The sequence below is a fragment of the Orussus abietinus genome, unplaced genomic scaffold (genome assembly GCF_000612105.2).
Source record: "Orussus abietinus isolate OABI.00-Male unplaced genomic scaffold, Oabi_2.0 scaffold15, whole genome shotgun sequence".
NCBI lineage: Eukaryota > Metazoa > Arthropoda > Insecta > Hymenoptera > Orussidae > Orussus > Orussus abietinus.
In genome coordinates this window covers 239,357-267,322 of record NW_019396010.1, presented here as the reverse complement: position 1 = coordinate 267,322, position 27,966 = coordinate 239,357, and the positions used below count along the sequence as shown (strand labels likewise).

General features: G+C 44.2%; 6 protein-coding genes across 9 annotated transcripts; 3 read left to right on the top strand and 3 right to left on the bottom strand.

The window, feature by feature from the left end:
- LOC105696523 lies at nt 1–11,562 on the bottom strand. Of its 2 annotated transcripts, none has more exons than XM_012419065.2 (16): nt 11,412–11,562; nt 10,657–10,790; nt 10,309–10,578; nt 9,962–10,212; nt 9,635–9,812; nt 9,181–9,480; nt 8,488–9,099; nt 7,985–8,401; nt 7,681–7,761; nt 7,459–7,583; nt 7,059–7,366; nt 6,736–6,968; nt 6,162–6,626; nt 5,904–6,037; nt 3,234–5,729; nt 1–2,752 (listed from the first exon to the last, which is right to left on the bottom strand). In XM_012419065.2, the coding sequence occupies exons 2-16, from the start codon at nt 10,778–10,780 to the stop codon at nt 1,880–1,882; spliced, it is 6,867 nt and encodes a 2,288-aa protein (XP_012274488.1). In that variant the 5' UTR covers nt 10,781–10,790; nt 11,412–11,562; the 3' UTR covers nt 1–1,879. The 2 variants fall into 2 exon arrangements, with proteins under 2 accessions (XP_012274488.1, XP_012274490.1); XM_012419067.2 differs by having other exon boundaries at nt 9,683–9,812.
- A 173-nt stretch (nt 11,563–11,735) lies between these two features.
- On the top strand, nt 11,736–12,999 carry LOC105696380 (activator of basal transcription 1). Of its 2 annotated transcripts, none has more exons than XM_012418802.2 (3): nt 11,736–12,149; nt 12,301–12,490; nt 12,696–12,999. In XM_012418802.2, exons 1-3 carry the CDS (start codon nt 11,882–11,884, stop codon nt 12,850–12,852), a joined length of 615 nt encoding a protein of 204 aa, XP_012274225.1. In that variant the 5' UTR covers nt 11,736–11,881; the 3' UTR covers nt 12,853–12,999. The 2 variants fall into 2 exon arrangements, with proteins under 2 accessions (XP_012274225.1, XP_012274224.1); XM_012418801.2 differs by having other exon boundaries at nt 11,759–12,149; nt 12,573–12,999.
- A 308-nt stretch (nt 13,000–13,307) lies between these two features.
- LOC105696553 (HD domain-containing protein 2) lies at nt 13,308–15,603 on the top strand. Its single transcript, XM_012419118.2, has 4 exons — nt 13,308–13,487; nt 14,208–14,332; nt 14,417–14,585; nt 14,664–15,603. The coding sequence occupies exons 1-4, from the start codon at nt 13,437–13,439 to the stop codon at nt 14,895–14,897; spliced, it is 579 nt and encodes a 192-aa protein (XP_012274541.1). The 5' UTR covers nt 13,308–13,436; the 3' UTR covers nt 14,898–15,603.
- Nucleotides 15,604–15,747: 144 nt separating this feature from the next.
- LOC105696551 (nicotinamidase-like) lies at nt 15,748–18,983 on the top strand. Of its 2 annotated transcripts, none has more exons than XM_012419115.2 (5): nt 15,748–16,190; nt 17,065–17,285; nt 17,343–17,607; nt 17,667–17,813; nt 17,895–18,983. In XM_012419115.2, the coding sequence occupies exons 2-5, from the start codon at nt 17,068–17,070 to the stop codon at nt 18,282–18,284; spliced, it is 1,020 nt and encodes a 339-aa protein (XP_012274538.1). In that variant the 5' UTR covers nt 15,748–16,190; nt 17,065–17,067; the 3' UTR covers nt 18,285–18,983. The 2 variants fall into 2 exon arrangements, with proteins under 2 accessions (XP_012274538.1, XP_012274539.1); XM_012419116.2 differs by lacking the exon at nt 15,748–16,190 and adding an exon at nt 16,255–16,469.
- Nucleotides 18,984–19,074: 91 nt separating this feature from the next.
- On the bottom strand, nt 19,075–20,908 carry LOC105696552 (C-type lectin domain family 4 member A). The gene is made up of 6 exons (XM_012419117.2): nt 20,760–20,908; nt 20,334–20,396; nt 20,052–20,258; nt 19,864–19,968; nt 19,500–19,791; nt 19,075–19,401 (listed from the first exon to the last, which is right to left on the bottom strand). Exons 2-6 carry the CDS (start codon nt 20,383–20,385, stop codon nt 19,242–19,244), a joined length of 816 nt encoding a protein of 271 aa, XP_012274540.1. The 5' UTR covers nt 20,386–20,396; nt 20,760–20,908; the 3' UTR covers nt 19,075–19,241.
- Nucleotides 20,909–21,284: 376 nt separating this feature from the next.
- Nucleotides 21,285–27,864, bottom strand: LOC105696379 (protocadherin Fat 4). Its single transcript, XM_012418800.1, has 18 exons — nt 27,324–27,864; nt 26,126–26,236; nt 25,124–25,410; nt 24,920–25,012; nt 24,737–24,844; nt 24,560–24,661; nt 24,365–24,490; nt 24,084–24,278; nt 23,919–24,000; nt 23,713–23,822; nt 23,489–23,635; nt 23,316–23,430; nt 23,125–23,194; nt 22,907–23,017; nt 22,667–22,840; nt 22,361–22,578; nt 22,010–22,284; nt 21,285–21,938 (listed from the first exon to the last, which is right to left on the bottom strand). The coding sequence occupies exons 2-18, from the start codon at nt 26,187–26,189 to the stop codon at nt 21,849–21,851; spliced, it is 2,367 nt and encodes a 788-aa protein (XP_012274223.1). The 5' UTR covers nt 26,190–26,236; nt 27,324–27,864; the 3' UTR covers nt 21,285–21,848.
- Between the last annotated feature and the right edge of the window lie 102 nt (nt 27,865–27,966).

Below are 27,966 nucleotides of genomic sequence, written 5' to 3'. Positions count from 1 at the left end.
TTTTTACAATCGTTGCCATGGCGGTAGTAGATAATACAAAATGGCGTAAATTGCACTATAATTTGATAAAGAGTAGTAAGCAATGATACCGTTATGTTGGGGGTGCGATATCGAACCACATGTTTTAGTAACAGGAACAAATAAAATTCAGAATATATCAGAACATGCAAAGTGGATAGTAAATGTCCTTCGGTTAAAACTTTCAACCTCGCTTACCCTCCACTACAATGAGTAATCAATGAGTTATCCGTTGTTTGCCACTGTGCAAATAAAAAGTATCGAAGAAGAAGAAGCCTTCCGTTGAGACAGATTATTTTATGTCCCTTTCATCGTTTTAACCTTTGTAAAGACACATTGGACCTTGAAAATCATAGTTTATCTTTATCCATAGAATAACTACCTATTTTTACACGATATACCATTGCCTTATGACGTTAGCACCGATATTAAGCTTTTCTCTCGATTTCTGTCATCGAGTGCTCGACCAGGTGTCAAACCGATAATTAAAAAAAAAAAAAAAAAAAACGATAGGGTTACCCTCGAACTGAAGCGCAACTATTTTACCGTAACAAAATTTAAATTTTGCGTGTTTCCATAAAGTTACGTTAGTGTACATACATACGAGCTAGGTTATCGATAAGTTTTTTTTTTTACATACTTCCAATTACACAGCTGCTATATAACGTGTAGCGGTCGTGTTAACTACGTGGTTGCGGTACTTATGCATAACGGCATAAACATTTATATCACTTACTAAAACGTGGGAGGAAGAGACAGAGAGGAGGTTAACAGGCGTTGCTTATAAAACGTGATTTTCCTACACTTATCGCTTAGCATCAAACACGCCGTACGGACGAGTACCGGTTGCAAAAATTGATTTCCGAAATCACCAAGTTCAATATTTACACGATTAACCTGTCAAAATAATACCGTTGCAGTTTGCCTCATTTTTCGAATTGCCCCTCCTTTTTTTTTCCTTCACGTCACAATTTTGGAAAATATCTTACAGGGCGCGTCAACTGGACTATGTACAGACAAGGACGCTATCGCTTTTTTTTTCCCTCGTCTCAGGCGCGTCAAGATATCCGTTGGTACCGCGTGTTCCGATATCTATCTCTCACTTTGGTATTTACAAGAACTACGCTTGGATGCTGCATGATCGCAGAGAATCTTATTTTTATGCACTTTAAACCGTGCCATCCCCAACCGCTATCGACTCCGTTTTTACGTACATTGCACAAGATAATGCGAAGCCCTCGCGAAGGAAGCGACAGGATTTAAATCTAATAATCCACCGATATGGAACACACCTATCCTTTTCAATATTGTATTCAAACTTTTACCCAATCTAATTTAATAAAAGTTACATTCACCCAGTTTGTCTCCCATCTTTGAGACGATCCAAAGAATTAGCGTAGACGGGAAGGATCACTTTAAAACTACTGGAAAAATTGTAAACTATGCCATTTTACAGGTTCTTAGTTAATCTACCGTAGCTTTTTGAAAACGTAAATTCCATAGATGGAATACCGTTACTGGGAATTCCTAAGTGGCAATTTTGTAACGCTAGTTCCCTGAATCTTTAACGTCTAACTGCCATAAGATTTTTGTCCTATTGAAATGCAAAGGACCGGCATCCTCACAGAATGCAGTAGGTAAAAGTTGCGACGACTGTCTATAATAATTCAGGTTCGTAGTTCAGGTGAGAATTGGAACCGGCGTACAACTCCCGCCCCAAGAAATGGTCGCAAAAGCTAATCCCCACCGATAGATCCTCTACGTAGCATCCAAACATATTATACTACACGTCGTAAGAAAGAATATTTCAGAGCCTAAGTGTCTTTCCTTTCTCCGGAAAGACACGAGTCCGGGGAATAATTCAATCGGAGGGTCCTTGCCCCCACCTGGACTTTGTCCTTGGAGCTTTCGGCACGGGTGAGCCGTTGTCGTCCCCGGGCTTTCGTTTTACACTGAGCACGATACCACTTTTCGGAACGAACTTCGCGGGCGTCGCTGACTTGCTAACGTTCTCCATTGTCGGAGGCGTCGTTGGGAACACCGGGGGGATATCCTCGTCTTCGAGTCCAGGAGGTTTAGGTTGATCGGAAGCAAAAGCTCTTTTAGCGGAGTCCACGATACCGATATCACGATTCTGATATCCTAGATTTTTCTCCGGGGAGTCCCTCGGCGAAGAGAAGCTTGCCACAGGAGCGACAACGCCGAGGGCAGCGGCAGGTGGGAGCAAAATCGGCGCCGCGGGAACGCGAGGGAGTTGCGGCACGTTGGTCGATATGGAAGGAGAAGGATTCCGCATGACGGCCGCGGCAGCGACCGCAGCCAATTCTTCTTCCGCTTTCTTGATGAGATCCAGGTCGCTCAGCGATCTCAACGTACTTTTGGTCTCCTTCGCCGGGGGAGGTGGAGTATCGTACGTTGTCTTCTCCAGACTACTCCTACCGGGGGTGGTAGGCTTCGGATGCTTCTCCGGCTTTTGGTAGGCGGCCGAGTTCACGGACGTCAAGAAAGTTGCACTCGGTTTGGCGGGTAAATACGGATCTACCTTTGAGCTCTCTTGTCGCTTCACGTTGGCGAGGATCTCCTGCAGATTAGGTGGAATCGTTATATCCGACACTTTATCCAGAATCGGCTGAGCGAATTTGGAGAGCCCTTGCGGAGGCGGAGTGAAGGATCTAGAATCCGACGGGCTATAGGCTTCCGAATCGTCGGCACTGGGTGGATCCAGTCCCAGACCCTAAAATCAAAGAAATAAGAAACGTTCACTCAACAAGCATTAACGATTTCTTTCTTTCTTGCCGCCAACGGTCCCAACGTCCAGAGGAATTAATTCGATACCTTGGATCGCCGACGTTTATTACCTGCAGTTATCGAACCTCGACGTCGGTAAACGTTTTCATCCAAATGTATCGATAATAACCAAGGGTATTTAAATATAAATAAATTACCACGGGTCATCGGGTACAAGTTGACGGCAAAGAGTAAACGTTATCACATGCCTCCGAATAAGTAACACTCGTGAAAATACTATACGTACATACATACATACACTATTAATTTCGCGTTAACAAAGGAAGATTTGACATTGAATTAACGAAAAGACAACTTAAGAAGAGGAATGAGTTGAAACAAGGCAGATGTGAATCAGTTTTATTTACAGTAACACAGGGAAACCAATGACAATCGAGCATACGAGAGGTTAGGTTTTTTATTCTCACCGGCAGAGTTGGCGTGCTCTCTCCAAGGAAAGACGAACTGATGTTCTGGATCTGTTGCTTCTGCTCCTCTATTTGCCTGTTCAATTCATCCATTTTCCTTTGCAACTCGGTAGAGTTTTTAGCAGGCGACAAGAGGTTAACCGCGGCATCCGCCGCCTTTGGGACGTCATCGGCAATGTCCTCGTCCATCTGCCCGGGGCTGTAGGGCTCGTCTCCGTCGTCATCCAGCTGCGCCTTACCTGGTGACGACGTCAGGTCGAGTTTCGAGGACAATTCTGGAACGATCTTAGATATCGTTGCACTATCGATAACGGTTCTGGACATTCCGACGTGAGCTTTATTCAACGTATCTAAGGTCATCGCCGTGACTACTTGTTTCTCCTTGAGAGATTCACTCAAAGGTGTTTTCCGATGGACCGAAGGAGACGCAGGGGGGGAAGGATTCGCCTTATCTTTGGAAAGGGCACCTAAGGGAGGCGTGAAGCTACGATCGGAGTCCTTCTTGGAGATTTTCGGAGGTATCGCGGAAGGAACGGCGGACACTCGCTTCCTCTTGTTGCGCACGATGATCCCAAGAAGCAGATGTGGCCTGCGCTCTTCGAATCCCGGTCCATCTATGGGCAAGAGTACCTGCGGAAGCGAACTCTGACTCGAAAACGGCATAATGTAAAAGTCTTTGATGTTCTTCGATACGTTCCCCACGACTCCGAGTCGGCTTCGACTGTTCAAGTAACTGTAAAGCGTAATGTACGGAATCTTTTCCTCGTCGTTTGCCGCAGTCAGCCTGATCACGAGAATTTCTTTCGATCCCGTCTTCTTCATCTTGGAGATATAGTCCCAAACGGTCTCGTGGCTTATCCTGCCGATCACGTCCACCGTGTCCGGCAAGTCCTCCATCAAGTCTCTGGCGTGGCCACTTACTTCCTGGGCCGTGATAAAGAACTTGGCGACGTCTACCATGTTGACGAAGCCCCGCCACACGGTCTGCAGCGGACCTCTCGCTGCTTCTTTCGGGGTCTCCGACTCCCTTTCCCTTTCCCTTTCCCTTTCCACGTCTTCGTTGATATCGGGGGTCTTGATCGTAACGGTGGAACTCGGCTCTCGGTCGGACAGATCGGACTCGTTGCCGTCGAACGTGTTCGTGGTGGTCTCCTCCTCGACGTGTCTCCAGAGACGATCCTCGATGGGCTTGTCCGAAGGTGGCGGCGACTGCTCCTTCTTCTTGTCGTCCTCCTTCCTCTCCTTGTGACCGCCCTTGTTGCGAGTCCCCGTGCCGCCCCTGTTCTTCCTGTACTTCTCCCTCCCCCGGTCCTTCTCTCTGTCGCGGTCGCGATCGCGGTCTCGCTCGCGATCTCTGTCCTTGTCTCGCTTGCTCTCCTTGTTCCTGGTAGATCTGCGATCCCTGCTCTTCTCCCTCTCCTTGCTTCGACGTCGCTTACTTCTGCTCGAGCTCCTGTCTCTCTTCTCCTTGCCCCTGTCTCTCTCCCGGCCGCTTGCCCTGTCGCGATCCTTCTTTTTCTTCTCCTCGGTGCCTCTCGGCTTCTTCGAGTCGTCTTTCGACCTCGACGCGTCGCTCGCCTCTCTTTCCTCTTCGATGGTCGAGCCGATGCTGTCTCCGCTGTTCAGGGCCGACACTATGTCCTGCACGGGAGTCTTAAGGTCCACGTGGTCGATACCTCCGTCGTTCTCGATGATCTGCTCTCCCTTGTGGGTCTTCACGACGATCGACTTGGCCTGTGACATCAGGTCCAGTTCGTTCTTCTTGATCATCTCCAGCTGATGCTTCGTCTCCTTTTCGCGCCACTCCGCCAGCTCCTGGCTAGCCATTTCCTCCGGACTTAGTCTGACGACGGCATCCGGTGCCAGGGACCGATCGGCAATCTTCCTAAACAACGTCAGGTTCTTCGTGTCCTTTATGTTGAACACGAGGCTTCTGTACTTTGCTTTGTACTTCGCTCCCGTGTCCCTGAAAAACTTGTACAACTCCAGCTCGATATTCAGAGCCAATTCGTTGATTTCCTCCTCGCTCAGTGTCAGGTCGTCGACGTCCTTGATCCTCGTTGTCAGCAATTCCGCCAGCGTTTTCCGGACGTTTAGTCTGATCGGCTCGGTCTCGGGTTTCTTCGGCGGCGGCGACTTGACGGACTGAGGCGACTTCTGTGGCGGGGGAGTCGGTTTCTCCTTTTCCACCTTCTTAACGGGCACCTCTCGTTTCGGCGTCGTCGGTCCAGGTGACTTCGCTTGCTGTTGAGTCATAGCTTTCAGAGTCAGCTGTTTCGACGCAGCGGACGCAGCCTTAATGGCGGTCGTAAGAATGGTTTGTCTCGGTTGGACCGCCTTGGGCGAGGGAGATCCACTCGTTTGTCGTTGTTGAGAAATCAGGATCATTTTCTTATTGCTCGGTGCCAGAATGGTTTGCTTGGATCCTGGCACTTTGGTGTACACCATCTTCGCCTGTCCCGGTCCTTTAGCTACCGTCTGAGGTCCACTTTTTATCTAAGAAATAACGCAATTTGTTAACGACTTAAAAACTTACAATTTGTTTCCTTCTCTTCCCCTCACTGAAAAATATCGAGCTTCGTTTTCAGATAAAAAAAAAATACGTTTTCGAGAAAAAAAAAACTCACGCGTTGTCTCGTTGAACACAGCGAGTAACAGGACTTTACTTACTCCTGACGTTTGTATAGCGGTCACCATTTTGCCCCCGATTTGCACAGTATTGAGACTGTTCGGCCGTACGACTTCGAACGTCGGATTTTCTTTCAACCATGTCTTCAGATTCGAAGCCGAAGGAGCATCCGCGCCTGTAAAATCGTTCAGTCTTCGATTCCATATTCTCGTACCGTTAATATTTTTATTATAAAAAACTAAGCATGGAAACGAGCGACGGTGGTTCTATATATTTAAAAAGATCAAAACGCGAGTTACCAGCAAGGACTTTTCCCGATTTTCTGTCAAAGACGATGACCCTTCCGTCCATTTTAGGTTTGGGTGAATCCGACGGTGTCTTGACAACTTTGGTTTGAAGCTGTGGCGGCGGTGTCGGAGCCGGGGGCTTATCTTTCGTTACCGATTCCTGAGCATGAGTCAGAATACAAGCATCCGAGCAATAAATGCTCGAGTTCCTCGCTTCCTTTTTGCAAACAACGCACTGAGTAACGCCAGAAATCGCAGCCGACTGATTGGAAGGTAATGGCAATTCCTCCGCCGGTGATACCGGAGTTGTGTCCGGAGACGCGTCTTCACCTTCTAACCGATGCAAACCGGACTCCGATGACTTCCACTGTTTCGGAGTCGAAGACTGTGGACTGTGCTTTATTTTAATTTCGTCCGCTTTCTTCTTCAAGCAATTAGGGCAAACCCATTCTATTCCTTTAGCCTCCATTTGCTGACCTGTAGACAAAGAATAAATGATCGTTGCACAAGGAGTCCGCGAAAGAAACACGGTACATCGCGTGTTTTGCGCTTTTTCTTATTTTTTTCACTTGTGATAACGACTTACCCATGGCTTTGCTGACGTGAACGCACTTTCCATGGAACCAATCCTCGCACACGTCGCAACAAATCATGAAACGATTATTATGCGGCCTCTTGCAAATGCACCACAATCTGTCAGGGTCGTCCTCGGAATCGGAATTGTCATCCTCGTCGTCTTCCTCGTCGTCCAAGTCGGAATCCAATTCTGCCTTTTGTCGCAATTGCTGCAATTGCTGCTGATGTTGTAATAATTGCTTACTGGAAAATACAAGCAGGGTGGACATTGATACGAACGATAGAAACTCTTGAATCGTTACAACCGTTCAAACGAATCTTGCGTATACTTACGCAATCTTATCGCTCCTTCTATTGAGGTCTCCCTTCTTTGGTGAAGTATCACCTTTTACTTGCAACTTCTTGCTTCGAGTCGCAGGCGCTTCTATAGGAGGTAACGTTATTACGCGACCACCCCGAACAATTTGAATAGGTTCCTTCTCGTCGCGTTTCTTCAAATCCGAGGCACTGTTCGACAAAGAAGCGGAAGCGTCCGGTCCTTTGGCACAACTCTGATCCGACATTATCATTGACGGAACAAACGTTGACTGCAACAATGGCTCCATAACTGGTGCTGCCGATGCTTGGTCAACCAATGCAGCCTGTTAATTTTACAAACGTCCATTTCGAATCCATCCATTTAGAAAAAATAATTTAAACGAGAGAGGCTCCAATAATTAATCCATAAACATACGTGATCCGCCAAATCGACCCCAAGTTCTTCTTGCAAGAGTAACGCTTCCGCCAGTAACTCTTCTTCGTGCTTACTCGCTTCCATCTCCAACGTGGCCAAAAGGTGTTCTTCTCCTTCTATGCCACCTTAGCAACGGGGACAAAACGTTATTTACATTCCGGCAGACGTTAAATAAACGTTAAAGGTTGTATAAAAGGATGATAAGCTAGTAACGGAACTTACTTTGCTCAGAAACTATATGATTTGGAACGGTAGCGTGTTCGGGGGAGTGTGTGGCTTTTTCGGGTTGAGCTGTATTGGATGCTAACAAAAGATGGTTTGAAAAATTAAACGTAACATTCCTATCAAGCGAATAAATACCAAGAAAAATTAAATATATAAAGTAATGTATGAAACAAAAGTAAATTTTAATCGGGAAGCAATGAAAAATGTAAACTCGGCGAAGAGCGAATAATCATAGAACATAACATTTTACGTGGGACTGACTGCTACCGTTATCAGTTTGTTCGATAAAATATAAACTTACCAGGATCTAAAGACGGGTGTAATTCAGCCAAGGACACCTTCGTATCCAATTTCTGATTACTATGGCTCATCTGAAGCTTTGGTTGAGAGTCACTTTCTACTTTAGGAAGAGATTCTAATCGCCGAGGAGGAACGGATGTATTTAGTACAGGTTCCCTGGATAAGTTGCTCGATAGAGACGTAGCGGAACCAGGAACCGAAAGAATCGACGTCGTGGGTGTAACCGATGTACAGATAGCTACTCCACTGGTGTTAAGGGTAGGCGTCGTCGGAGTCGATGGCGTCTCTGGAACCTTGGATTCGCTAGAGGTACTAACTCGTCGAATAATATCGGGCGTAGAAAATAGTGCTGGTCCCATAGAGTCTGCCAAGTGCGCAGGAGACTTTCGGTGCTCTTTCTTTTGATATTTCTTTACAACTGTGGAAAACAACGAACCCCGCTGTTACACGTATCGACGTATAAATACATATTAGCGTTCCTTAATTAACCGAATTCCAACGTACCTTCCGGCATCTTACTTTCCACCGGTTTACCTCCCTCGACATCAGACTTTAACGAAGTATCCATAGTATCGGATTTTTTCCTCTCCTTCTTGACATCTGCACTTTTAATCTTCATAGGCGTTGACGCAATTATTCTTGAAGAATGCTGCTGAGACACCTGAGGTTGGACCACGGAAGTCTGGGCTAGAGTAACTTTTGGCTGACCGGTCGGGCTACTCTGCAGTCCAGCCTTAGACGAAGCTGGGGACAACTTCCCATCTTTGACGCTAGCAACCTTTGCATTCACCTGATTCAATACGTTACTCTTTGGAACTACGACCTGCTTTTTCAAGCCCATATTTTTGTACTCGTTCCCTTTCATCATAATTTGTTTCTGAACGAAAATAACCTTCTGATTGTTTCGTCCTTGACCGGGCTTTGTTAGGATCATATCTCCCTTAATCATGTTGGCATTAATTAAATTCGCTTTTACTTGATTGGTCGTTTGCAAAGGCTTCTCATATTCCAGAGAAGCTTCGAAATCTGGCGTTAAGTGGGCCAGTGCTGAATCATCTTTCTTTTTACCGCTTAACGTTCTAACTTGTTTTCTGCCTCTGGTAGAACTCACTCTTTCTGCGGGGTGAAGAATCGGAATAAAACAATAAATATATACAATTACGCGTTAAAGTCAATCGATGTATCGTATTCGTTCACCTGGCTTATCCTTTTCCGGACTCTTCATTGCATCGACAGCAGCAGCCATTTCCATGTTCAGCCGACGAACTTGTTCAACGTCTAAGTGCTTGTTGCTACCTCGTCTGCGCGTAGCTGTCATACTGCCTCCCCTGGTCGTGAGTCCCTTACGTCCTCCCCTTGCCCTAACACCTCTTCTAGGTCGAGGTCCAAAATCGGAATCGTTATCCGATGGTGGCTCGGATTCGGAAGACTCCGATGACGATGACGCGTCGTCCTCTTCGGTCCCTTCTTGACTCGCTTCGGGCTCTGCTGTTGACACTGCGAATAAAAAATTTTTTAGACCTGAACCTATTACAACGGTAACACAATGAAGCAAGCGGTACGAGTAGCAAAAAGCAAGGCTAATAGAATGTAATAAAGTGATACCCTGAGTAGAATAAAATTTCAATCTATAACCTAATGTCATCCTTACTGTGCAAGTTAGTCATATCGAGAGGCTTAATAAGGGGCACAAGTGCACCTTTATTTACTCCCGGTAGCAGCATATTCAGCATATTTCTTGGAGCCGCATTGCTCACTGTCTTGGGAGTCGAAGTGATACTCGGTGTCGCAGTTCTGACTTCTCTTCGAGGTCGACCCACTGGTTTACCCTGAGAGTGAGAAGACAATAATGTAGTTAAGGGAGGAAAAAAAAAAAACACGGTAGCATATCAACATTTTAACAAATGTCTGTATATCACTATTCTGTGGATTTTTTAAACTTAAATAAATTGGAATAATTATATGTAAGAAAGCTTACAATTTTAGTAACTATTTTTTCCTTTGTCGGCACAGGATTTGCACTCTTTACGGAAGAAGGCGTTGATACCGATACAGATTGTGGTGTAGAAACAGGATGCATATATTGCATGTCATCGATATCGGGAGAGTTTGCTATAGGTAAAGGATCACTTGGTTTTGGATCTGAGGGCGAGAGACGACTGGTATAGCAGTGGTCTAACTCGACACTATATTTTAAAGAATTCTGTTGCTCTTCCACGGTGAGCATATCTAAAATATAATATATGAATTTATAAATATAAATATAAATATATATATATTATTCATTCTTATGAAATAAACCGATAATGATAAATTACAACTTACCAAGCATAGCCGTTACGTTCTCCCCTAATATTTGTTTCGCCTCTTCGCTCTGCAGCGCCGTTTCCAATCTTTCTAATTGTTCAGGATCCATTTCCATAAATGGATCGACCAAACCAGTCGTGTCAGTGGAAATTACAGTTCCAGGTGTAGTAACGGTATCAGTAGATGTAAATGCTGGAGGATCAACCGTTAGTGTTATATCACCATTTTCTGCATCTCCTTCTGCTTGTCCAACTCTTACCACGCTGACATTTGCATTCGACTGATTCACTAGAATGTTAAAATGGTTGTGGATATATAATCTTAATAGAATAACTTAGTTTCTTATTTTATTATAGAACTATTTACTTATTAAATTTTGTAAAGTCTCTTGATCAACAGAGATGGTTCCATCGTCGCTGACGACGATGATTAAAGTGTTGTCTTTCTTAGAGCCACTCTCCTGTGGTTCCACAATATATGTACTAGACATTTTCTCTCTTCTGGAAGAAACGAAAATATTATCAGCAATTGGACATAAATCATTGCCCCAATTGCCAAAAGTAATTACGACGTCAATTACAAGTTATCGGTACATTTAAGACTGAATATAAATATTACTCCATAAAGTAGCACTTAAAGTACTAGACCCTTTTCTCATTCAAAAGCATTAATTAGGTTAATCGAAGCAACGAACGCGTTGCTGAAGCAATGCGAAAGTACTTTTTGAAACCAAAATAAAGATGTTCCGGTAAACCTCCTAAACCGAAGTTCTCGTTCGTACGATCCATATAAGGCATCGATCCTCCGTAATGTGCTAGCTCCGCGAAAAAATCGCTTCGACTACGTGCATACGTATTCGCAAACGTAGGTGCACGCTATCAGAGTATTTTCACGATCGTTAGGAACATCATACAACGCCGAACGTAACCACCCAACGGATTTTCAGCCGTTTCGAGTCAGAAACTGGCATTCGCGTCGCGGAACGTCCCGATCGCGGTAAGAGCAACAAACTTCCTCGCCGAAATAAACAGAACCGCCAAGAAGGCCAAAACGGCCATCTTGTTTGGTTTGCTGGACACTGAAGTAGGTAGCACCGATCAGGAAAAGCGGTCGTTACTCACCGATGATGCGCGCAGAGGGCGTGTGGATATCCCCGAAACACTTGCGTGGACCAAAAGAAACTTCCCCCGGTTGAGATTTTATAAAAACATCGAGGGATACGCGGTAAACCGCGCTTCTTTCAGCGTTGCATCGTGCTACGAATCACCCCGTCTTCCGTGCGCACGGACGCTGCGCGCCTCGCATTGCGCAACGCGACCGACGCGACCGACGCGACCAGCCGCCCGCGGAACATCTAGCCATAAGAGCGGGAATTCAAATTCCCGAGAGAGTGCCTCGTCAGTCTCTCCCGCCCTACCGACCGAAAGACCATGCTTTTCGCACTCGTTTCACCTATAAGTATAATAAAGACCATTCGTTACAAAGGCACTCACCACGCAAGGCAAATGTAGAGAAATAATGTTCACATGCAAACATCAGAAAACGTTAAGCAGACGTATGAGTGATTTTCGAATGGTCAACAAGTTTCAAAATGGCGGAAGAGGGTCCACGTGTTTTACAGGATTATAACGAAAACGATGGATCCGATGTAGAAAATAATGAGAGAATTTCGGAAATCTCGTCGGAAGGTGAAACTATAGATGATGTTACGAAAGAAAAAATCTCGGGAACGAAGAAGAAAAAACGTGGTATCATATATTTGTCTACAATACCCAAATACATGAATGTCACAAAAATTCGGGAAATATTTTCTGCATACGGCGAATTAGGACGAGTATACCTACAACTAGCAGAACAGGGTTAGTTGTTCCGTGTTAACGATATCATAGTGTATTTTTTTTAAATACATTAGACTTCGCACTAAGCTTAACCTCTGTTTAGATTTGTAGCTTATTCTTTGAACATAGTGTAGTTTTATTTTCTAGTACTGAAAATTAACTCCTTTTTCAGAATTAAATGAAAAGAAAAAGCTCAAGAAGAAGAAGAAAACACCTTCTAAGCATTTCACCGAAGGTTGGGTTGAGTTTGAAAGCAAAAAGCGGGCAAAATATGTTGCTGCTACCTTGAACAATACACAGATTTCAACCAGAAAAAAAAGCAAGTTCTATGACATGATGTGGAATATAAAGTATCTTCCAAGGTTTGAATAAAATTAAGATAATGTTTAATTTAGTTAGCAAACAATATCAGTTTTTGTATAAAATTTCATTCGTGTCATTTAGATTTAAGTGGGTTCATCTTTGCGAGCGATTGGCTTATGAACGTGCTGTACATAAGCAAAGATTACGTGCAGAGATCGCACAGGCTAAACGAGAAGTGAATTTCTTCTCTTACAATGTTGACAGGAGTAAAAAATTACGCAAGAAACAAGAACAAGGTGAAACAACGGACTTCAAATTACCAAAGATAAAACAGAGAGAAACTGATATGGAAATACGACGAAAGAAGAACGAACCATTAAATAACGACAGGACAGAATTATTACAATCTTTGTATAAGTAATGTAAATAACTGTTTGCTATTATTGATACCTTTTAGGAGTAAAGTTTTGTATTATACTTGAGATATGTACATATAATACCGAATGTTCATACAAATTCTTAGCAAATACAGTATTGCAGTGAAATATATAACAAAACTTAGATTAGACTCATAGGAAGGCTCAATTTTGAGATAACTACAGAAAACCCAAATGAATTTAATCTTTCACGCTCTTTCTATCTTGAGAAATGATGTAATTACTATCGACAGCAGTCACTTAATTATGATACTTATCTAAGTGACATAAGAAAAGGATGGCAAATTCGTAATTTCGGTTGAGTATCGAGGCTACGGTGGCGCTTGCGCCGAAGATAGATTAGATCGGAACTATATCGCGATGTTCGGACCGCTGCAACACCGCTACACGGACGAGCTATTTAAACACGTATCTAACATGTGCACTAGAAAGTGCATTGAGGCTGCCGTCTGGACTACTGCACGTCCGTGTTTGATCACAGTGAAATATGCTAACTGAACTTTCATCGGTGACAGATTGCTGTTAACCGTCATTGGATGATAACGTCTTTGTAGTAGAATTTTCGAACATGGATTTCAAGAAGATTCACGAATTCTTAGAACTAATTGGGCGATTAAAAGTGAGTACCTATAATTGGAATTTAAGCCCGCGGGAAACTTTACATGGGTTGACCTAGTTATTTTTACATTTCCTGACATTTTTAGTGTTGCATCGGAATGCAAGTCTAACGTTCATGCATTTCTGCAGTAAGCATTAATTGCAACATCTCACATATCTTATATAATGATTAGATGCTATCTAGAGTAACTTAAAAAAAATATCTTGGAGAAAAAGTGAAGATTAGTTTTGACAAATATACGCGTTCAATTGTCTTGGTTTTTTTTTTATCAAAACCTGTGTCCTGATTTTTTTCATTCTTCTTTTGGCCTGACCTCAAAGTGTTTCTTAATGTAACATTAGAAGCTAGTGCAAATATCTGACCTTTGTCCCTTTTATCTTTGTTCTAATGTCTATTGAGATTCATTCAAACTTGCCTTGGATTACATAAAAGCGTGGAAACAAACTCGATTTCTGATAATTTATAGTACATGAGAATGGATCAAGTTGTGTAAATTTGTCGGTACAAGGTTTCGTATATCGAATGGCATTGGTTTTGCATCTCTTAAAATCGTTGGGTGATATGGTCTGGTAAAAAAATAAGAAAGAAATATTATAATAAGAAAGTTTGCGTTGTTAAAATAATAGGATCGTCGATGCGAGATGTGACACATTATTTAGAAGAATTCCATTAAAACATTGAAGAAAAGAAATTTGTGTAACCTACGTGGTATTTTTTTAGCATATGAAAAGGACAGGTTGGGTTATACGCAATATAAATGACCCTGAAACTATAGCAGGACACATGTATCGCATGGCGATGATATCATTCTTTGTAGACAACACCGAAAACTTAGACAAAACAAAGTATGTATGGACTATAGGTTGGGTGTTAATTTCAATACCTGTTATCATTCTATCTTAATATTGTCATATTCTTTCATTCTTTAGGATAATGCAAATGGCATTAATTCATGACTTAGCAGAATGTATTGTTGGTGATATTACACCTTACTGTGGCATTCCTGTAGAAGATAAACATAGAATGGAAGATGAAGCCATGGAGAGCATCTGTAAACTTATAGGTGACAAGGGACCTGAAATGCTGGAAATGTTCAGGGTAAGAACTTTTTTATTGAGTTGTAACGATATGTTACAATGATGATTGTGATCACTTATCAAAATATATCAATGTTAGGAATATGAGAAACAAGAATCTCCAGAAGCACAGTATGTCAAGGATTTGGATCGATTAGACTTAATTATGCAAGCTTACGAGTATGAGAAACGAGATAACACTCCGGGAAAACTGGAGGAATTTTTTTCAACTATAAATGGAACGATAAAGCATCCATTTATATCTCAAATTGTGGAAGAAATTAATGTTCAGAGAAAAGCTTTATTACCCGTTCAAACTAATGGTAAACAGTAAAACATTTTTAATCTGGAGAAAGTGATATGTAAGAGATAAACAAAGCAAAAGGTAAACCAGAAGAATTTATAATCGTGTTAAGCATAAGAATTCCTATGTTTAAGAATTAACAGGAGAGTACATTGTCATGTACAACGTTCTCCAAATATTTGTAACGTGTTACCAAATAACTGAAGTGCAGGTGCTTCATCTAGTAAGTAATCCATGCAGATTCACGACAATGCTCGATTGGTTAGAGTTATGCGCGCTCTAATTCTAATTCGTATTGTCGTCTTCTTTATAACCTTGATAGTTTATGAAACGCGATCAGTAAGGTAGTATCGTAATTTAAGTATCCAGAGCAGATCTTATGCAGATGTTTTAATTAAAAAACATTTGCAATGTTTATTAGTTATTTAGTGTAGTATTCTTGATTGTTGACAAATTGCACAGGTATCCTTTGCTTTACACAGTTTAATATGTAACCAATTTATCAAAGAAATACCTGTAAGTAAAAAAACTGACAAGAATGAAATACTATGCGTACCTTACCAACTAGAGATGCAGAGAACATCTTTATAAACTAAAAATTCTAAGTACAATTTAAACTTTAGTAAGTGCTCACAAAAGCCGTTTTACACAATTTTGATTCATGCTAGAATTGTACCTTTATTGTATTGATCCGTGAATGATTATAACAAACTATTAAATAATGGATTCTACGAAATTAACCCACTTCCCGGTCTAATATTGTAACGTACGTATTCTGTTAAAACTGGTAAAAACCGTAATTCCTCATTCGTACCATCCTCGACGCACCGAAATCTTCCTCACCGATTACGTTTGCGACTTGGCGACGTCATTCCCAATTTCACCACAAGATGACGCATCGTTCGTTAACGATAGTTCCAATGTCTACCACGACATTTTGAATCGCAAGAGGCGCGATGTATCGAATTTCGCGGGAAGCCGGTCGTTCGCGATCGGAGTCCGACTGAGTGCGGCGCGTCAACGTGACGAGGATGAACGGTCGATCAGAATTTTGTCCACACTCGCGCCGAGTGGGATTCCGACCGGACACGTGACCGCGCATGCCGCGGCGTCGGTGGTCGGGCACGCGTATACGACCGACCTCGTCTCCCTGCTTCTGTCCAAGTAGTTGCTCGGCAACGGGCTGTATGTACCTGTTTCGTCGATAGAAGCGTCAGGAGTTCCTCCGTCGCGCCGTTGCTCGCGCCCAGGCCAGCCCAGACCGCGGGAACGCGCCCAATACGCAAGATCTACCGGACACGGACCTACACCAACCCACTACGCGTGAATATTCATATATCAGTTCCAATTGATACAATATAGTCTAAGGACTAATTGCGGTTTAAATGCAGAGAGTCCGCCGCGTGCCACGGAACGAGGCATCCGTTTTTCCGATCCTCTCGATTCCTCGGGGTCTCGGCTTTGCGCGCGGCATTTTTCGAATTCAAAATGGCGGTTTTGAGGAACCAGTCTCGCGATACTCGCACAAACTAGACAGTTATTTCTTTTCTCGGGAATTTCAAAGTGTTTCAAAGGGACGAAAATAAAATTTCGTCGAAGCATGTAGGTATTTCCGTGCGTACGTTGACGAAGCTCCGGGGAATAACGATTGCGTGGAATCGACTCATAATATTCGAGTTGCGAAGGATAACGATTCGACGGGATGGCAATTTCCTCTAAACGAACGGTTGAACGAGCAGCAATCATCGGGCATTACAATTGATGGAACTGCGGTTATTAGGCCACATGCTAATTGGGCGGAAATTGCGGGAAGAACGCGTACGAATGCACATTTGGTTTGCAATTACTTCATCCGGACGATCCGGAGGACGAGGATCGGCATCCCCTGAATGAAAGAATTTTTTTCTATAATTGGACCAGCTAATCGGGTTAAATATTAAATCGATAAGCAACCGTGCCCTATCGTTATTACTTTCATTGTAAATTATTCTCTCTTTAACGCGTTGGTTGCCCATATTTCTGCTACCATTCACGCTTACACGTAGCGTCATCCATATCTGGGTCACGCGGTAACCAACGTGTTAAAAATGACCCATTTGCGTTTATCGTGGAAAACGATAAGGCGAAACCTTAGGAGGTTTGCACAAACTTATGTAGATGGTCTGTCCCCAATCTATTGTATTATTTTTATTTTCAGAAAATGCCGGCAAACGGACAACTTTGGAAGCCGGAAGAGGATCCTTTGATCGAGTTCGACGTCAATCGGGATGGGGCTTTGGACCTGCAGGAGTTCCGGGCACTTTGCGAGAAACTATTCGGCTCCGAGGAGGTGGAAAAGCACGAGGATGCGGTGAAAGAAATTTTCCAAATCTTTGACACCGATGGAGATGATCTGCTGACCGGCGAAGAATGGACTAGGTCGGTACCTGCGAGCCTGCGAGAATTTACGGGAATTAGAAATGGGGACATTCGCAGGTGTAACGAGAAATGGGTCGCCGTCGTCGCGAGCCCAGTGAACGCCCTATTGGTGGTGGATGTACAGAATGATTTCATCGACGGAACGATTGCCCTTCGCGATTGCGGAAAAGGAGAAGACGGGGCGGACGTCGTAGAGCCGATCAACCGGCTGGTCAAAGAAGGTGACTGGCACAAAATAATATATTCCCTTGACTGGCATCCCGAAGATCACATTGGATTTTATCACAACCTGAGCATGCGAGAGCTCCATCCCGATTCAAAGGTAAAATTAGAAGATCGATCTTCTCCAAGATGCAGGTACTATTCCATTTGTCGAGACAGGTTTCCAAGGAAGAGGCTAAGCTGTTCGACACCGTAATATTTTTCGATCCTCATTTGGAGCAAAGACTTTGGCCCAGGCACTGCGTTATGGATTCGTGGGGAGCTCAACTCCACAAGGATCTGATTGTCGCGTCAGGTTCCGCACAGGTGATTTAAAGGTTTTTTTTCTTTAACGTATTTTTCCACGGGGACGTAAGCGCATGAATCATCCTTTCTTTCGTGTTTCAGGTACGAAAAGGCCAGAACCCTGATATGGAGACGTATTCCGTCTTCTTCGACAACAATGCGGTGAACTCGACGGAATTGCTAGATATTCTTCGCGACGACGACGTCACGGACGTTTACGTCTGCGGTTTGGCTTACGACATCTGCGTTAGGGCTACCTGTCTCGACGGTTTGCGCCTGGGATATCGATTGGCGGTCATAGATGATTGCTGCCGCGGAGTCGACCCGGATGATATCGCAAAGACCCGAGACGAGATATCGGACAAGGGTGGATTTTTGGCCAAGAGCGACGACGTCTTGTCCCTGGTCAATGGTCAAAAGCGAAGCTTAATCATGGCGCGTCAGGGAGCCAGAAATTTACTTAAAAATTCCTCCGGCGACCCTACCGACTAAGAGTCCAAGAAGAGAAAACTATAGTATTATAATTTACAAACGGAGAATGCACTTAAAGCTATATTAAGAATCTTGACTTTTGAGTCACCCACGAGCATATCTTGAGAAAAGAGGATCGTCACGACTCCTCCGTACTTACGTTCGAGGAAAATAGAACAGCTTTATAGTTATAAGATTTTAAATTCTCGCAGCATTACCAACGTACCTTAGTAGGATTAAAGACGATTCCATTATCGGTCATTAGGGCAGGCCTGAAATATTCCAATTTTCCAAAAACGAAGAATTTCATTTTCTTAGGATTAAGTTATTTATAGAATTCCGTACAAATTTAAACCGAAACGAAATACTTGACGTCCTCGGTTAAAACATGCAACTAACGTTTACCTCAAAGTTCCTGTTCACGAAGAGACATTTTTGGTAGAGCTTACCCCTTTACGTTGTAGTGGACACGCTGTTTTCAATAGGTTAATTTAATTCAATGAATTCCACGTTTGTTAGGTAATTAAACGAGGCGACGTGGGAACAGTTAGTCCATGACAGGTTGTAATAAAGTACAAAAATGGTACGATATAATACGATATTTATGTTTTATCTCTCGTATCGCGTACCATTAGAAACTGTCGAAATCGCGCGACAAGCCAGTGAATGAGTTGTAAAGACTTTATATACTTACATAATAAACGTGATAATCCTTCGCCACGATCCTACTCTTCAATTTCCTTCTACTGCAATGCGATCGATATTTGCAATCGCTAACCTTTACTACGCGATTCAATTACTCATGCATGCCTCTCAAAAGTCGATGACAAATATATACAGATAGAAACGGACAAATACAACACTCACACATCCATGACAATAAACGTATAAATTAATTCATTCGATACGTTACCATTCTATAAGCGTAATTAGAAACTGTATAACGTACAGTTTTAAAAGATGTACGTATCGAAATCGTTAATCCGCCTTACCGAATAGTCTCCGGGCCGTTCTCTCAATTTTATTCGCGGATTCGTCATCCTTCGACAGTTCGCATATATATCGTTGTCTGGAGCCGCAATCTTCGCCCTTGTAAGAATAAATTCTTGAAATGGGACTGTACTCCAGCTTCAAACACCTGAGGGCAATTAGAGATTTTTGGAAAAAGAAACGAACGAATCGTAAGGAACGGGAACGACGCCGTTCGTTATCGTCCTTTGGATTTGGATTGCAAACCTTCCATCGCCATTGACGGTCTGTTTGGTATCGTGGTGAACGGGTCTGGCGCTGCCTGCCCAAATCCACAGAAGTCCCGGATTTAGTCCACCGGTCCAAAAATGTTTTCCTTTAACCTTCTTATCGGTTTGCAGGTACGCTATAACGTCTTGATTCTCCTCAACGGTTTCCAGTTCCACCAGATTTCCGCCCATTCCGCGACAGAGGCTGGCCGACGATTTCCAGTCAAATTCTCGAAAGCTGAAGTGATAGCAATTCCGACCGATCCTCGTATAATTCTCTGGGCAGGATTCTAAAATACAATACGTCATATTTTTCAATCGGCTTCGATTAGAGTAGAAACGGTGTAAAAATAACTCTCCACCTTGGGCGTGATCGTTGCCAGCGATAACGTAATGCAGAAGATCTTCCGCTCGTCTCAGACGTTTCTCCAAAAAATCCACCCTGTATACCAGTTTCTCGATTGCGCCTGAAATTAAATAATAAATGTAACTTGTGTCCACTGTTTATACGTGAAGGATTTTAACGAGTCGTTTTTCATTTATTGCCTACCGAGCAGGTACAGGTCCGTTTCGGAAACGTCTCTTTTGTTCGGTGCGGTCGCTCTGGAGGAGATCGTTAACATTTTGTCTCCGAGTTTCATCACCCTGGATGATCTCGCATTGGAGCTTTTATTTCCAAGAACGACGAATTCTTCGAGGATCTCGCTCCAGGGTCCATGGGAAATTAGAGACGTCGTCGAGGTTGGCGTCCACGTTTCTGAACGAGAAACAAGGAGAGCGAGTTGACATTTTTCGAACGAGGACAAAAAATAATTCTTCTATTTGGAGTTACCTGCTGTCGCTACGAGTATCGCCCATAGGACGACCGAAGCCGTCCGGAACATCTTTGGTGATCCTAAGAAAAAGCATTTTACATTTTTTAATTCAAATCGATTTAATCGTTAAATTCCGGTCATCGCGCGGAGAGATACGGTGATATCTTTCACGTCTTTCGGTTCGAGGAAAACGAGGGAGAACCTCGCGCGATCCGGACTTTCTCCAGGAAATTCCACGTTTGGAAACGCCGACGAAATTGCGCGATGTAATCGAGGAAGGACGTCGACGGGTGATCGAGGAAAGAGGAACGTTCAAGAGTTCCGGGACCTCGATGACGTCCGCCGAAGACGTCATCGAGTCTAAGTAAAGACTCGCCGTTTGCAAATTCGGCATTGGGAGGAGACGGAAAGGACGCATCTTAACAAATGCCAAAAATACTCACGCAAAATCCTCGGCTTCTAAATAAGCGCATTCAGGCTCGTTCGAAGATCTTCGAGAGACTGACGTCTTCGACTTCGGTCCTCTCTGGGTCACTTTCTCCCCACCTTGGAAGCGAGTCGCTTTCTTCGGGGATACTTTTGGCCGACCGTTGTTTCCGCTACGCGATTATCTAGAGAACATTCCATGAAAAGCGTTTCCTCGAACAGGGATCGATTCACCGACGACAAGTGAGGCTGCTTTTATCAACGAGTAAAAAGGAATTAGATTAAACCTGTAATATCAGCGATCTATCAACTTTTTAGGACTCCAGGAATATTTTTCGTTTTACGTGTACAATCATTTTCGTCGATTTGTAATATTTAACACGCGGGACCCCGCATCGAGAACGGTTCCGGTAGAAAGGGAGAGACGAGATGACAAATCTACGAAGATCTCGAGAAATTCGCAAATAAGAAAAGTAACGACGCATTCGCCAGGAAAGTTTCCTTTATTCGTAAAAAAAATCAAGGTCCACGAATCGATTGGGTTTTCTCATTACGCCAGACCATGCGAGCAAGCGAGATTGCCAATCGATGGTAATTGTTTTCGGCCGAGCTCCGTTTGCCGCAATTAGCCTAGTGACCCGATTCGCGTAAACGCCCCGAGAAAATAGGTGGTGGAATCTCGTCTCGATGATCCTTCGCCCAAGGAATACTTCCCGGAGAAGGGATCGTGACTTCCGAGAATCGTCAAAGACGATAGCAAAAACGACTGACGACCCGATCGCTCCCGTTCGTTGTTCGTCTCGTTTCCTTTTCAGAGGCCCTCGAAGATCGCTGCACTACTTCGCCGACCGAAGAGGCGCGAATTCCTCTCCGTTTCCGGGGTCAAGAATCTACTGGGGCCTACTGACCTCGATTTCATAAGAGATTAGAAATTATCGTGCCCTCGTAGGATTCCTCCGAGAGTACCCGAGCGTCCTCCGGTTTCTTGACCGAGGACGTATTCGGACACCCCCTTAAATAATTAAGTCGTACACAAGGTTGGATCTCGTTCTCCTTATTTTCAGGCAGGTTCGCGTAGGTTTTCTCCGTTTCGGCCGAAGCCTTCGTCAGAAGTACACCGTCAGGTTCAGCTGATCGTTGATGGTTTTGCTGGTCCCCGCTCGAGCTTCCGTGGCGACTTCCACGCTGTCCATCGTCTGGGGACGGTCAAAATAAATATAGAGAAAATCTCGCAACGAGTCGTGTTCGTAACGGAATGAATCTTTACTCCGTCGTCGTCGTCGTCGTCGTCCCAGGACAGCTTCTTCACCCTCTGGGAAACGGAGCAGGCCGGCCAGGCCGGGACCAGCGAGTCCGGCGGATCCGCGGAATAGTTTGACGAATTCTGCGAACTTATGTCCAAATTGGTCCTGGCACTCAAATCGTTCATGTTCTGGACCAATCCACCGATATTCGGGATGTTCGAAGTTGCAGCCAACGCCGGAGGAGCTGGCGCGATTTTATGCCTAGAGTACAAGGGCATCTGCCCCGCCGATATGACGCCTGCAATCAAGTTTACTTTTCCTTCATTTCGTAGGGTCTAAAGCGTTAATCAGGATTTATCGGGCTTTCCACCCACTTTGAATGGTGGCGTTGTAGGCGCTCTCGTTGTCCTCCCCAAAGACGGGATTGTCGATGTTGTTGATGCCCGAACGACGCTCGGTGTAAGACTCCAGGACGTCGCGAAGAGCGTTCGTTCCCAGAATCTGAGAACTGGGCCCCATAGCCGGAGGTACCGGGGACTTTTCCCTGTACCCCGTGCCCATCGAACTCACGGATCCTCCCTTGGGCCTTTTACTAAAAAGAGACGAAAAAGGACCCATCTCAATATCCTCGCAAACTTCTCGCCCGATTGCGGAACGTTCAATTTATTTTAGGAACTTACTTTTTGTAGATGTACAGGATGAGGACGAGAATGACCACCCCGAGGAGGCCCAAGACCGCTCCAAATATTGCGACCAGTAGAACGCTACTTCCTAGCCACGCGGGAGCAGCTCTTGCAGCTACTGGAAGTGATCCCGAATTCGGCAGGTGCACGATGACGGGGATCATGCTGGACCTGCGAAGGGACTGTGTGAATCGTTTCTTTGTACGTTGATTTTATTTTACCACGCAAATTAATTACCTGGGAGGTCGACCGGAGTCGGAGGCGATGGCTACTATGCGAGCTAGAGAGTCATTGAATGGCCCCGGAGATCTCAGGATCAGTTCTCCGTTGTCACGTATTTCAAAAGACCTGAAAGGGTCAGAATTACTACCGCCGAATTTTACTACAACTCGCCATTTAAAAAAAATATATACAAAACGGTCAATAGTCCTGTTCATTAGTTAAGAATTCTGTACCTCGCATCAGGACCTCGTAAGGATAAAGATACCCTGTCCCCTCGATCACCGTCCGCAGCTTCCAACCTTCCTGAAGACCAAGAATTTCTATTACGCGCGATTGATGATTTTTCATTGTAAATAGCGTACTCTACCAGGTGGTGCGGTCCGAGTAATCAATTACTCCGTTTATCGTAATATAAAAATCCCACCTATTATGGACCCTTCTCTGAGAGTTCGTGCGTGGAATTCGTATCTGGGATGTCGGAATCTCGGTTCCCACTCGTTGATGTCTTCGACGGAGACGTTCGCTCGCGCCGTGTCGTTCTATAATAAAATTCATTTTACGTCTTACTGTAGAAATTGACATTAAGGCCAAACATACGTGATCTCCATCCGTAACGTGGACGAGAAAGCTGTGCTGGATCCTCCTCTCGTAATCCAAAGCTCCTTTCAGGATTAATTCCCCGGACTTGGTTATCGAGAACCTATCCAGATCCTCCTGGGCCCCCACGAGCCAGAACCTTAAATTCTTAAATTTCATTCGTCGTATGAATTATGTTACAAATCACAAAGTCTGACATCGATCCAAAGAGGATCAACACTTACGGGATCTATTTTATTAACCCCTGCTGTAAGGATAACGCTTCCTGGTGGAGTATTTTCCGGCACGCTCGCTTGGTAATCCTTAAGCACGAACCTAACGGGTAATTTGCCACCTGCCGGCCGAGAAATCGGTAAATTATTATTTATGAAAATGTATGAAATTAATGATGAACTCGTTACATTATTTATTTTAAGAGTATCGCAATTACCTGCAGTAGGGGCCACGCTGTCATCCCGAGATACCGCGATTGTGGCGAGGGTGTATCTATCGGGATTGTCAATTTGCGTTGCCTGAAATTGAGATTTCATATTACCCTTCCTTTCTCTTTTGACAAACGATTATTCAAGAGGACAAAAACGGTAAATGTACGCACTTTAATGACTATGGTCGCCGGCGAGATGAGTTCGTGATCCTGCAATGGACGAGTGGCGATGACTTCGGCCGTTTCAGGATTCACCGTAACGAAAGGCAAGATCGCACCTTGAAAGCTGTACCTGACAGGTGCGTTTATTCCGACGTCCCGATCCAAGGCCTTGATCGGGGCAGGATCCACCTTCAATATCGTCCTCTGAGAAATATTTCACCGTCAGATCTCGAATTTTTTATCGTTCGCCTTATTACGTAGAGCGATTAATTACGCTGAGTTCGACTCACCGTTTTTACTTGTCGAGGGATGGTCACTTTATACTGATCGTTTACGAATGCGGGATTCTGATCATCGGCGTCGATGACGTTCACGTGGAGAATGGTCTCCGACGATCGGGGAGGGATTCCTTGATCCTGGAAATTTCGTTTGACACTTAGCAGGGTCCTTAATAATTGTTTATATCGAAATCGCCATTTCCATACCTGTGCACGAATGCCAACGGAGAAATTGGTGAGAGCCTCGTAATCCAGGGGCTTCCGCAGGACCAACGTCCCCTCCAAAGCATTCACGAAGACGAAGTAGTCCTACAGCGAATGAAAAATTCCCCCTGTTATCGAGCGTTCGATAATCTTAAATTTTCGATTAATTAAGTATATTACCGAATGTGGACCCGGGAGTATCGAATACTGTACAGTAGAAAAAGGACCGGGTTGATCGGCATCCACGGCTCTGACTCCTTGGAGGACTCTGGTCCCCACGACCGTCACCTAAACATGTTTTATCATTTATTTATAAAGATCCAAAGGGAGAGGGAAATTTATTGAGAACCGAAGTCTGGTCACCTCCGAGATGTTGAGAATGTAAGGTGCGTTTATGAATTCCGGAGCGTTGTCATTAGCATCCGTAACTCGGATGTTGACTGGAATCACGAAACCCTGAAAGGAAGGCAAATCGGTTGATATTTTCATTTCCGTCTTTAATCGAGGCTGTACCGATACCGTGGGAAAATTTGAATAGTTAGTTTTTTGATGGGTCAAAATTCTTACGGGGTCCAAGGTGCGCTTCTTTTCGCAGATGACGTTTATGTAGACACTGGAAGGACCGTCCACGCCCTCCTTGTCGAGGGGCCTCGTTAGGGTGAAATTTCTCGAATTCGGCAAAAGAGCGACGGGACTGTCGCGTTCTTGTAGCCTCATCTCGATGTCCCCGTTGGGTCCAGGATCCCCGAGAACCCCCAGGATCCCCACGACGTCTCCGACTCGAGCCTCCTCGTTGACGAAGAGGTTCGCCGTCGTCGCCCCGTTCTCCAAGAAGCATCGCGCGTCCCGAATGACTGCCAATCGAATCACGAATTTATGGAACGACTCAATGATTAGCTTGACGAATCATCCGTCGCGGATCGAATACCTCTCGCGCGTTGAGTACATCGTTTTGAAAAAAAAAAAAAAATCATAATGACTGCGGGACTCGATCGAGTCGAGCTCGCTGGAACGTTGCTCCGTCGAAGCCATTGAGGTGGATTTTATTGTTTTTCCTCTTTTTTCGAACGCGTTCACAAAGAAGCGTTCTGGCCGATGCCTTTACACGAACGTGGTCGCCTACGCTCGCATACAGACATTCGCAGGCATCTATGTGGGGTAGATATGTGCGCTTCCTTGGAGCGAAGTTCCGGCCAAGGCAAGCCCGTACCATCGACCAACCGATACTCGGCTCTGCGAACTTATTTCTATATACTTTCTCAGAAAACACGATACCCAGAAAAATCCCGGCGATTTTGCCGCTTCCCGATCGAATGCAAACGAGTGCCAGCGAATTCTCCCGGAAAGAAAATCAACTCCTTATGACAGAAATTAATTTCCTGCCAATTTTTTAGCGTATGTAGAGTGCTTTTCGTCGAAACACTTTTAACGGTGTACTCAACCGGCAGCATCGTTATCCCTGACCATAACTAATTGACTAAACGGCTCGGTTTCAATGCACTACCGTAAGCCCATTTTTTTTTTTTACAGTTAGCTCCATTCTGGAGCAAACTATCGTTACAGTCTTACGTTGACTCGTGGCCAATGGCAGGAGACAAAGCGGTAGAAGAAGCTTCAGGATAGCGTCCTCCATATTGATCCAAGATCTCCATCCAGGGATTCATGCGTTCCTTGTTGCATCTGGGGAGAAAATTATTAATTAGTTGCCGTGATATCATTAAGAACCGTGCAACGTTATCTACCTGAAATGGATGAATGAAAACTCTACGTCGCAGTAACCGAGACTTCATTGAAAGAAATAGCACCAACCACGTAACGCGATTACCGGAAAATTAAGTATCGCAACGGCCAAGATTTTTAATTATAAAAAATACCCGAGGAGGATATATCATTAAAGATGTCGGTCAAAGATCCATTCACGGATCGTCGTACCGTGAAATGTCGACATACTCGTTTACGAAGGACTGTACGTCAGCTAAATGACTGCGAAATTCTTGCAATGAAAGCACATATACATTCTTAAAAGTATAAAAAAAAATTGTAACTGCGAAGAATAATAATTTTTTTTTCATTCAAGAGACAGGTGCACGTAGTAACGAGGAGTTACCCAATGTCTACGGAATGAGCGACGTGTGTCTAGAAAGCATGCGGAGAAACCGCTCGTTGCGGGCAAAGTTGTACACACGGATTACCCTCGAGTAAGAGTTATTGACGACATTAATATTCCTGAAAAATTTCTCTAAAAATTATTAAGGAAGAGCGACCCTTTCCGTGGAAAAAAAAAAAAATTCAACAAGGTGAATGAAGTAATTATTTCGAGCCAATGGGAACGTAATTGGCTGTTCTTCCTCACCCCATTTCTTGTCCGACTTCCCCATTTCACGGCAATAACGGCAAATGATACCGAGGATGGTTTGCCGTTTAAGGAAATCGTTACTTCCCTTCCGGGAATTCTAATAAGCATAAAAGTTAATGGTTCACGCATAAACTATCCGTCATTAAAGGGTAAGACCCGACTTGCGCAGCGGAAGAGACAAAAGAAAAAATGGAAAATTCTCTAATTTTCATCGGTATCACCCGATCTTTGTTTTCGACAAGAGCTGCGCACTTTCTGCGCGCAAAAACGGCGCCGACATGCAAATAGGAGAAACCTGTCGTTCGCGAAACAATGCGAAGTACGTTTGCAACAATGAGAAGGCATATCGCTTCGGGGTAACATAAATCGACGGTTAGTCCGATAAAAGGAGTATGTAGGACATGGTACTACCTTAATCCACGGACCGTAAATTGAGACTTCTCCGTAAACCCCTCTCGGTGCAGTGACGTCTCGTTGATGTCCGAATCGCTAAATCTAACTTTCGAGATCAGAATATCCGGCCGCTAATTACAGCGTCCACGATTTCCCTCGAATCTGCGCAGGTGACGATCTCTTCGATAACTTTTCCTCGTCCCTTTTACCCACCGAGTGATCTTAAGATCGAGCCTACGATGTCAATGCAAATATTTAATAAGAGTTTACACTTCGAAACGAGTTCCCGTAGACATTGTTCTCCGTCTTCTTTCGAATCACGCGGTCGAGTGTTGTTTCGGGGATCAACGATTGCACTTGAATATCAACAAAAATATCCACAACCGACGGCGATCACTGAATGCACCTGATTCCACCGTGAACATTGATAAGACGATTAAAATCAAGAAACCGGCATGTTTTTTTCGTTCCAGGAGAAAATCGAATTTCGCACGAAGACGCGATTAATGGTACATTTTTTCGAATCGAACGAATGATTGTAATTTTTTTTTGCAAGTGAAGATCGACACCTACGACGACCTGGCTATAGAAGTTTTCCGTCCACGTTCGGGTTTGTTACTACAAAACCGAGTGGAGTAAACCACTCAGGAAGTCGGCAGGA

Bases quoted from the DNA above. Each gene is read 5' to 3' on its own strand.
- LOC105696379 (XM_012418800.1), bottom strand. From the start codon at position 26,189: ATGGAGGACGCTATCCTGAAGCTTCTTCTACCGCTTTGTCTCCTGCCA. The intron at 24,845-24,919 runs GTGACCAGACTT...AAACATGTTTAG, and splicing joins ACATTCTCAACATCTCGGAG to GTGACGGTCGTGGGGACCAG. The intron at 23,195-23,315 runs GTGGGATTTTTA...CTTGGTCTTCAG, and splicing joins CAGAGAAGGGTCCATAATAG to GAAGGTTGGAAGCTGCGGAC.
- LOC105696551 (XM_012419115.2), top strand. From the start codon at position 17,068: ATGCCGGCAAACGGACAACTTTGGAAGCCGGAAGAGGATCCTTTGATC. The intron at 17,608-17,666 runs GTAAAATTAGAA...TTGTCGAGACAG, and splicing joins AGCTCCATCCCGATTCAAAG to GTTTCCAAGGAAGAGGCTAA. The intron at 17,814-17,894 runs GTGATTTAAAGG...TTCGTGTTTCAG, and splicing joins TCGCGTCAGGTTCCGCACAG to GTACGAAAAGGCCAGAACCC.
- LOC105696553 (XM_012419118.2), top strand. From the start codon at position 13,437: ATGGATTTCAAGAAGATTCACGAATTCTTAGAACTAATTGGGCGATTA. The intron at 13,488-14,207 runs GTGAGTACCTAT...GTATTTTTTTAG, and splicing joins AACTAATTGGGCGATTAAAA to CATATGAAAAGGACAGGTTG. The intron at 14,333-14,416 runs GTATGTATGGAC...TTCATTCTTTAG, and splicing joins GAAAACTTAGACAAAACAAA to GATAATGCAAATGGCATTAA.
- LOC105696523 (XM_012419065.2), bottom strand. From the start codon at position 10,780: ATGTCTAGTACATATATTGTGGAACCACAGGAGAGTGGCTCTAAGAAA. The intron at 9,813-9,961 runs GTAAGCTTTCTT...TCTCACTCTCAG, and splicing joins AAAAAATAGTTACTAAAATT to GGTAAACCAGTGGGTCGACC. The intron at 5,730-5,903 runs GTAAGTAAAGTC...GTTATTTCTTAG, and splicing joins CCGCTATACAAACGTCAGGA to ATAAAAAGTGGACCTCAGAC.
- LOC105696552 (XM_012419117.2), bottom strand. From the start codon at position 20,385: ATGTTCCGGACGGCTTCGGTCGTCCTATGGGCGATACTCGTAGCGACA. The intron at 20,259-20,333 runs GTAACTCCAAAT...TTTCTCGTTCAG, and splicing joins GATACTCGTAGCGACAGCAG to AAACGTGGACGCCAACCTCG. The intron at 19,402-19,499 runs GTTTGCAATCCA...AATTGCCCTCAG, and splicing joins ACCGTCAATGGCGATGGAAG to GTGTTTGAAGCTGGAGTACA.
- LOC105696380 (XM_012418801.2), top strand. From the start codon at position 11,882: ATGGCGGAAGAGGGTCCACGTGTTTTACAGGATTATAACGAAAACGAT. The intron at 12,150-12,300 runs GTTAGTTGTTCC...CTCCTTTTTCAG, and splicing joins CCTACAACTAGCAGAACAGG to AATTAAATGAAAAGAAAAAG. The intron at 12,491-12,572 runs GTTTGAATAAAA...CGTGTCATTTAG, and splicing joins AATATAAAGTATCTTCCAAG to ATTTAAGTGGGTTCATCTTT.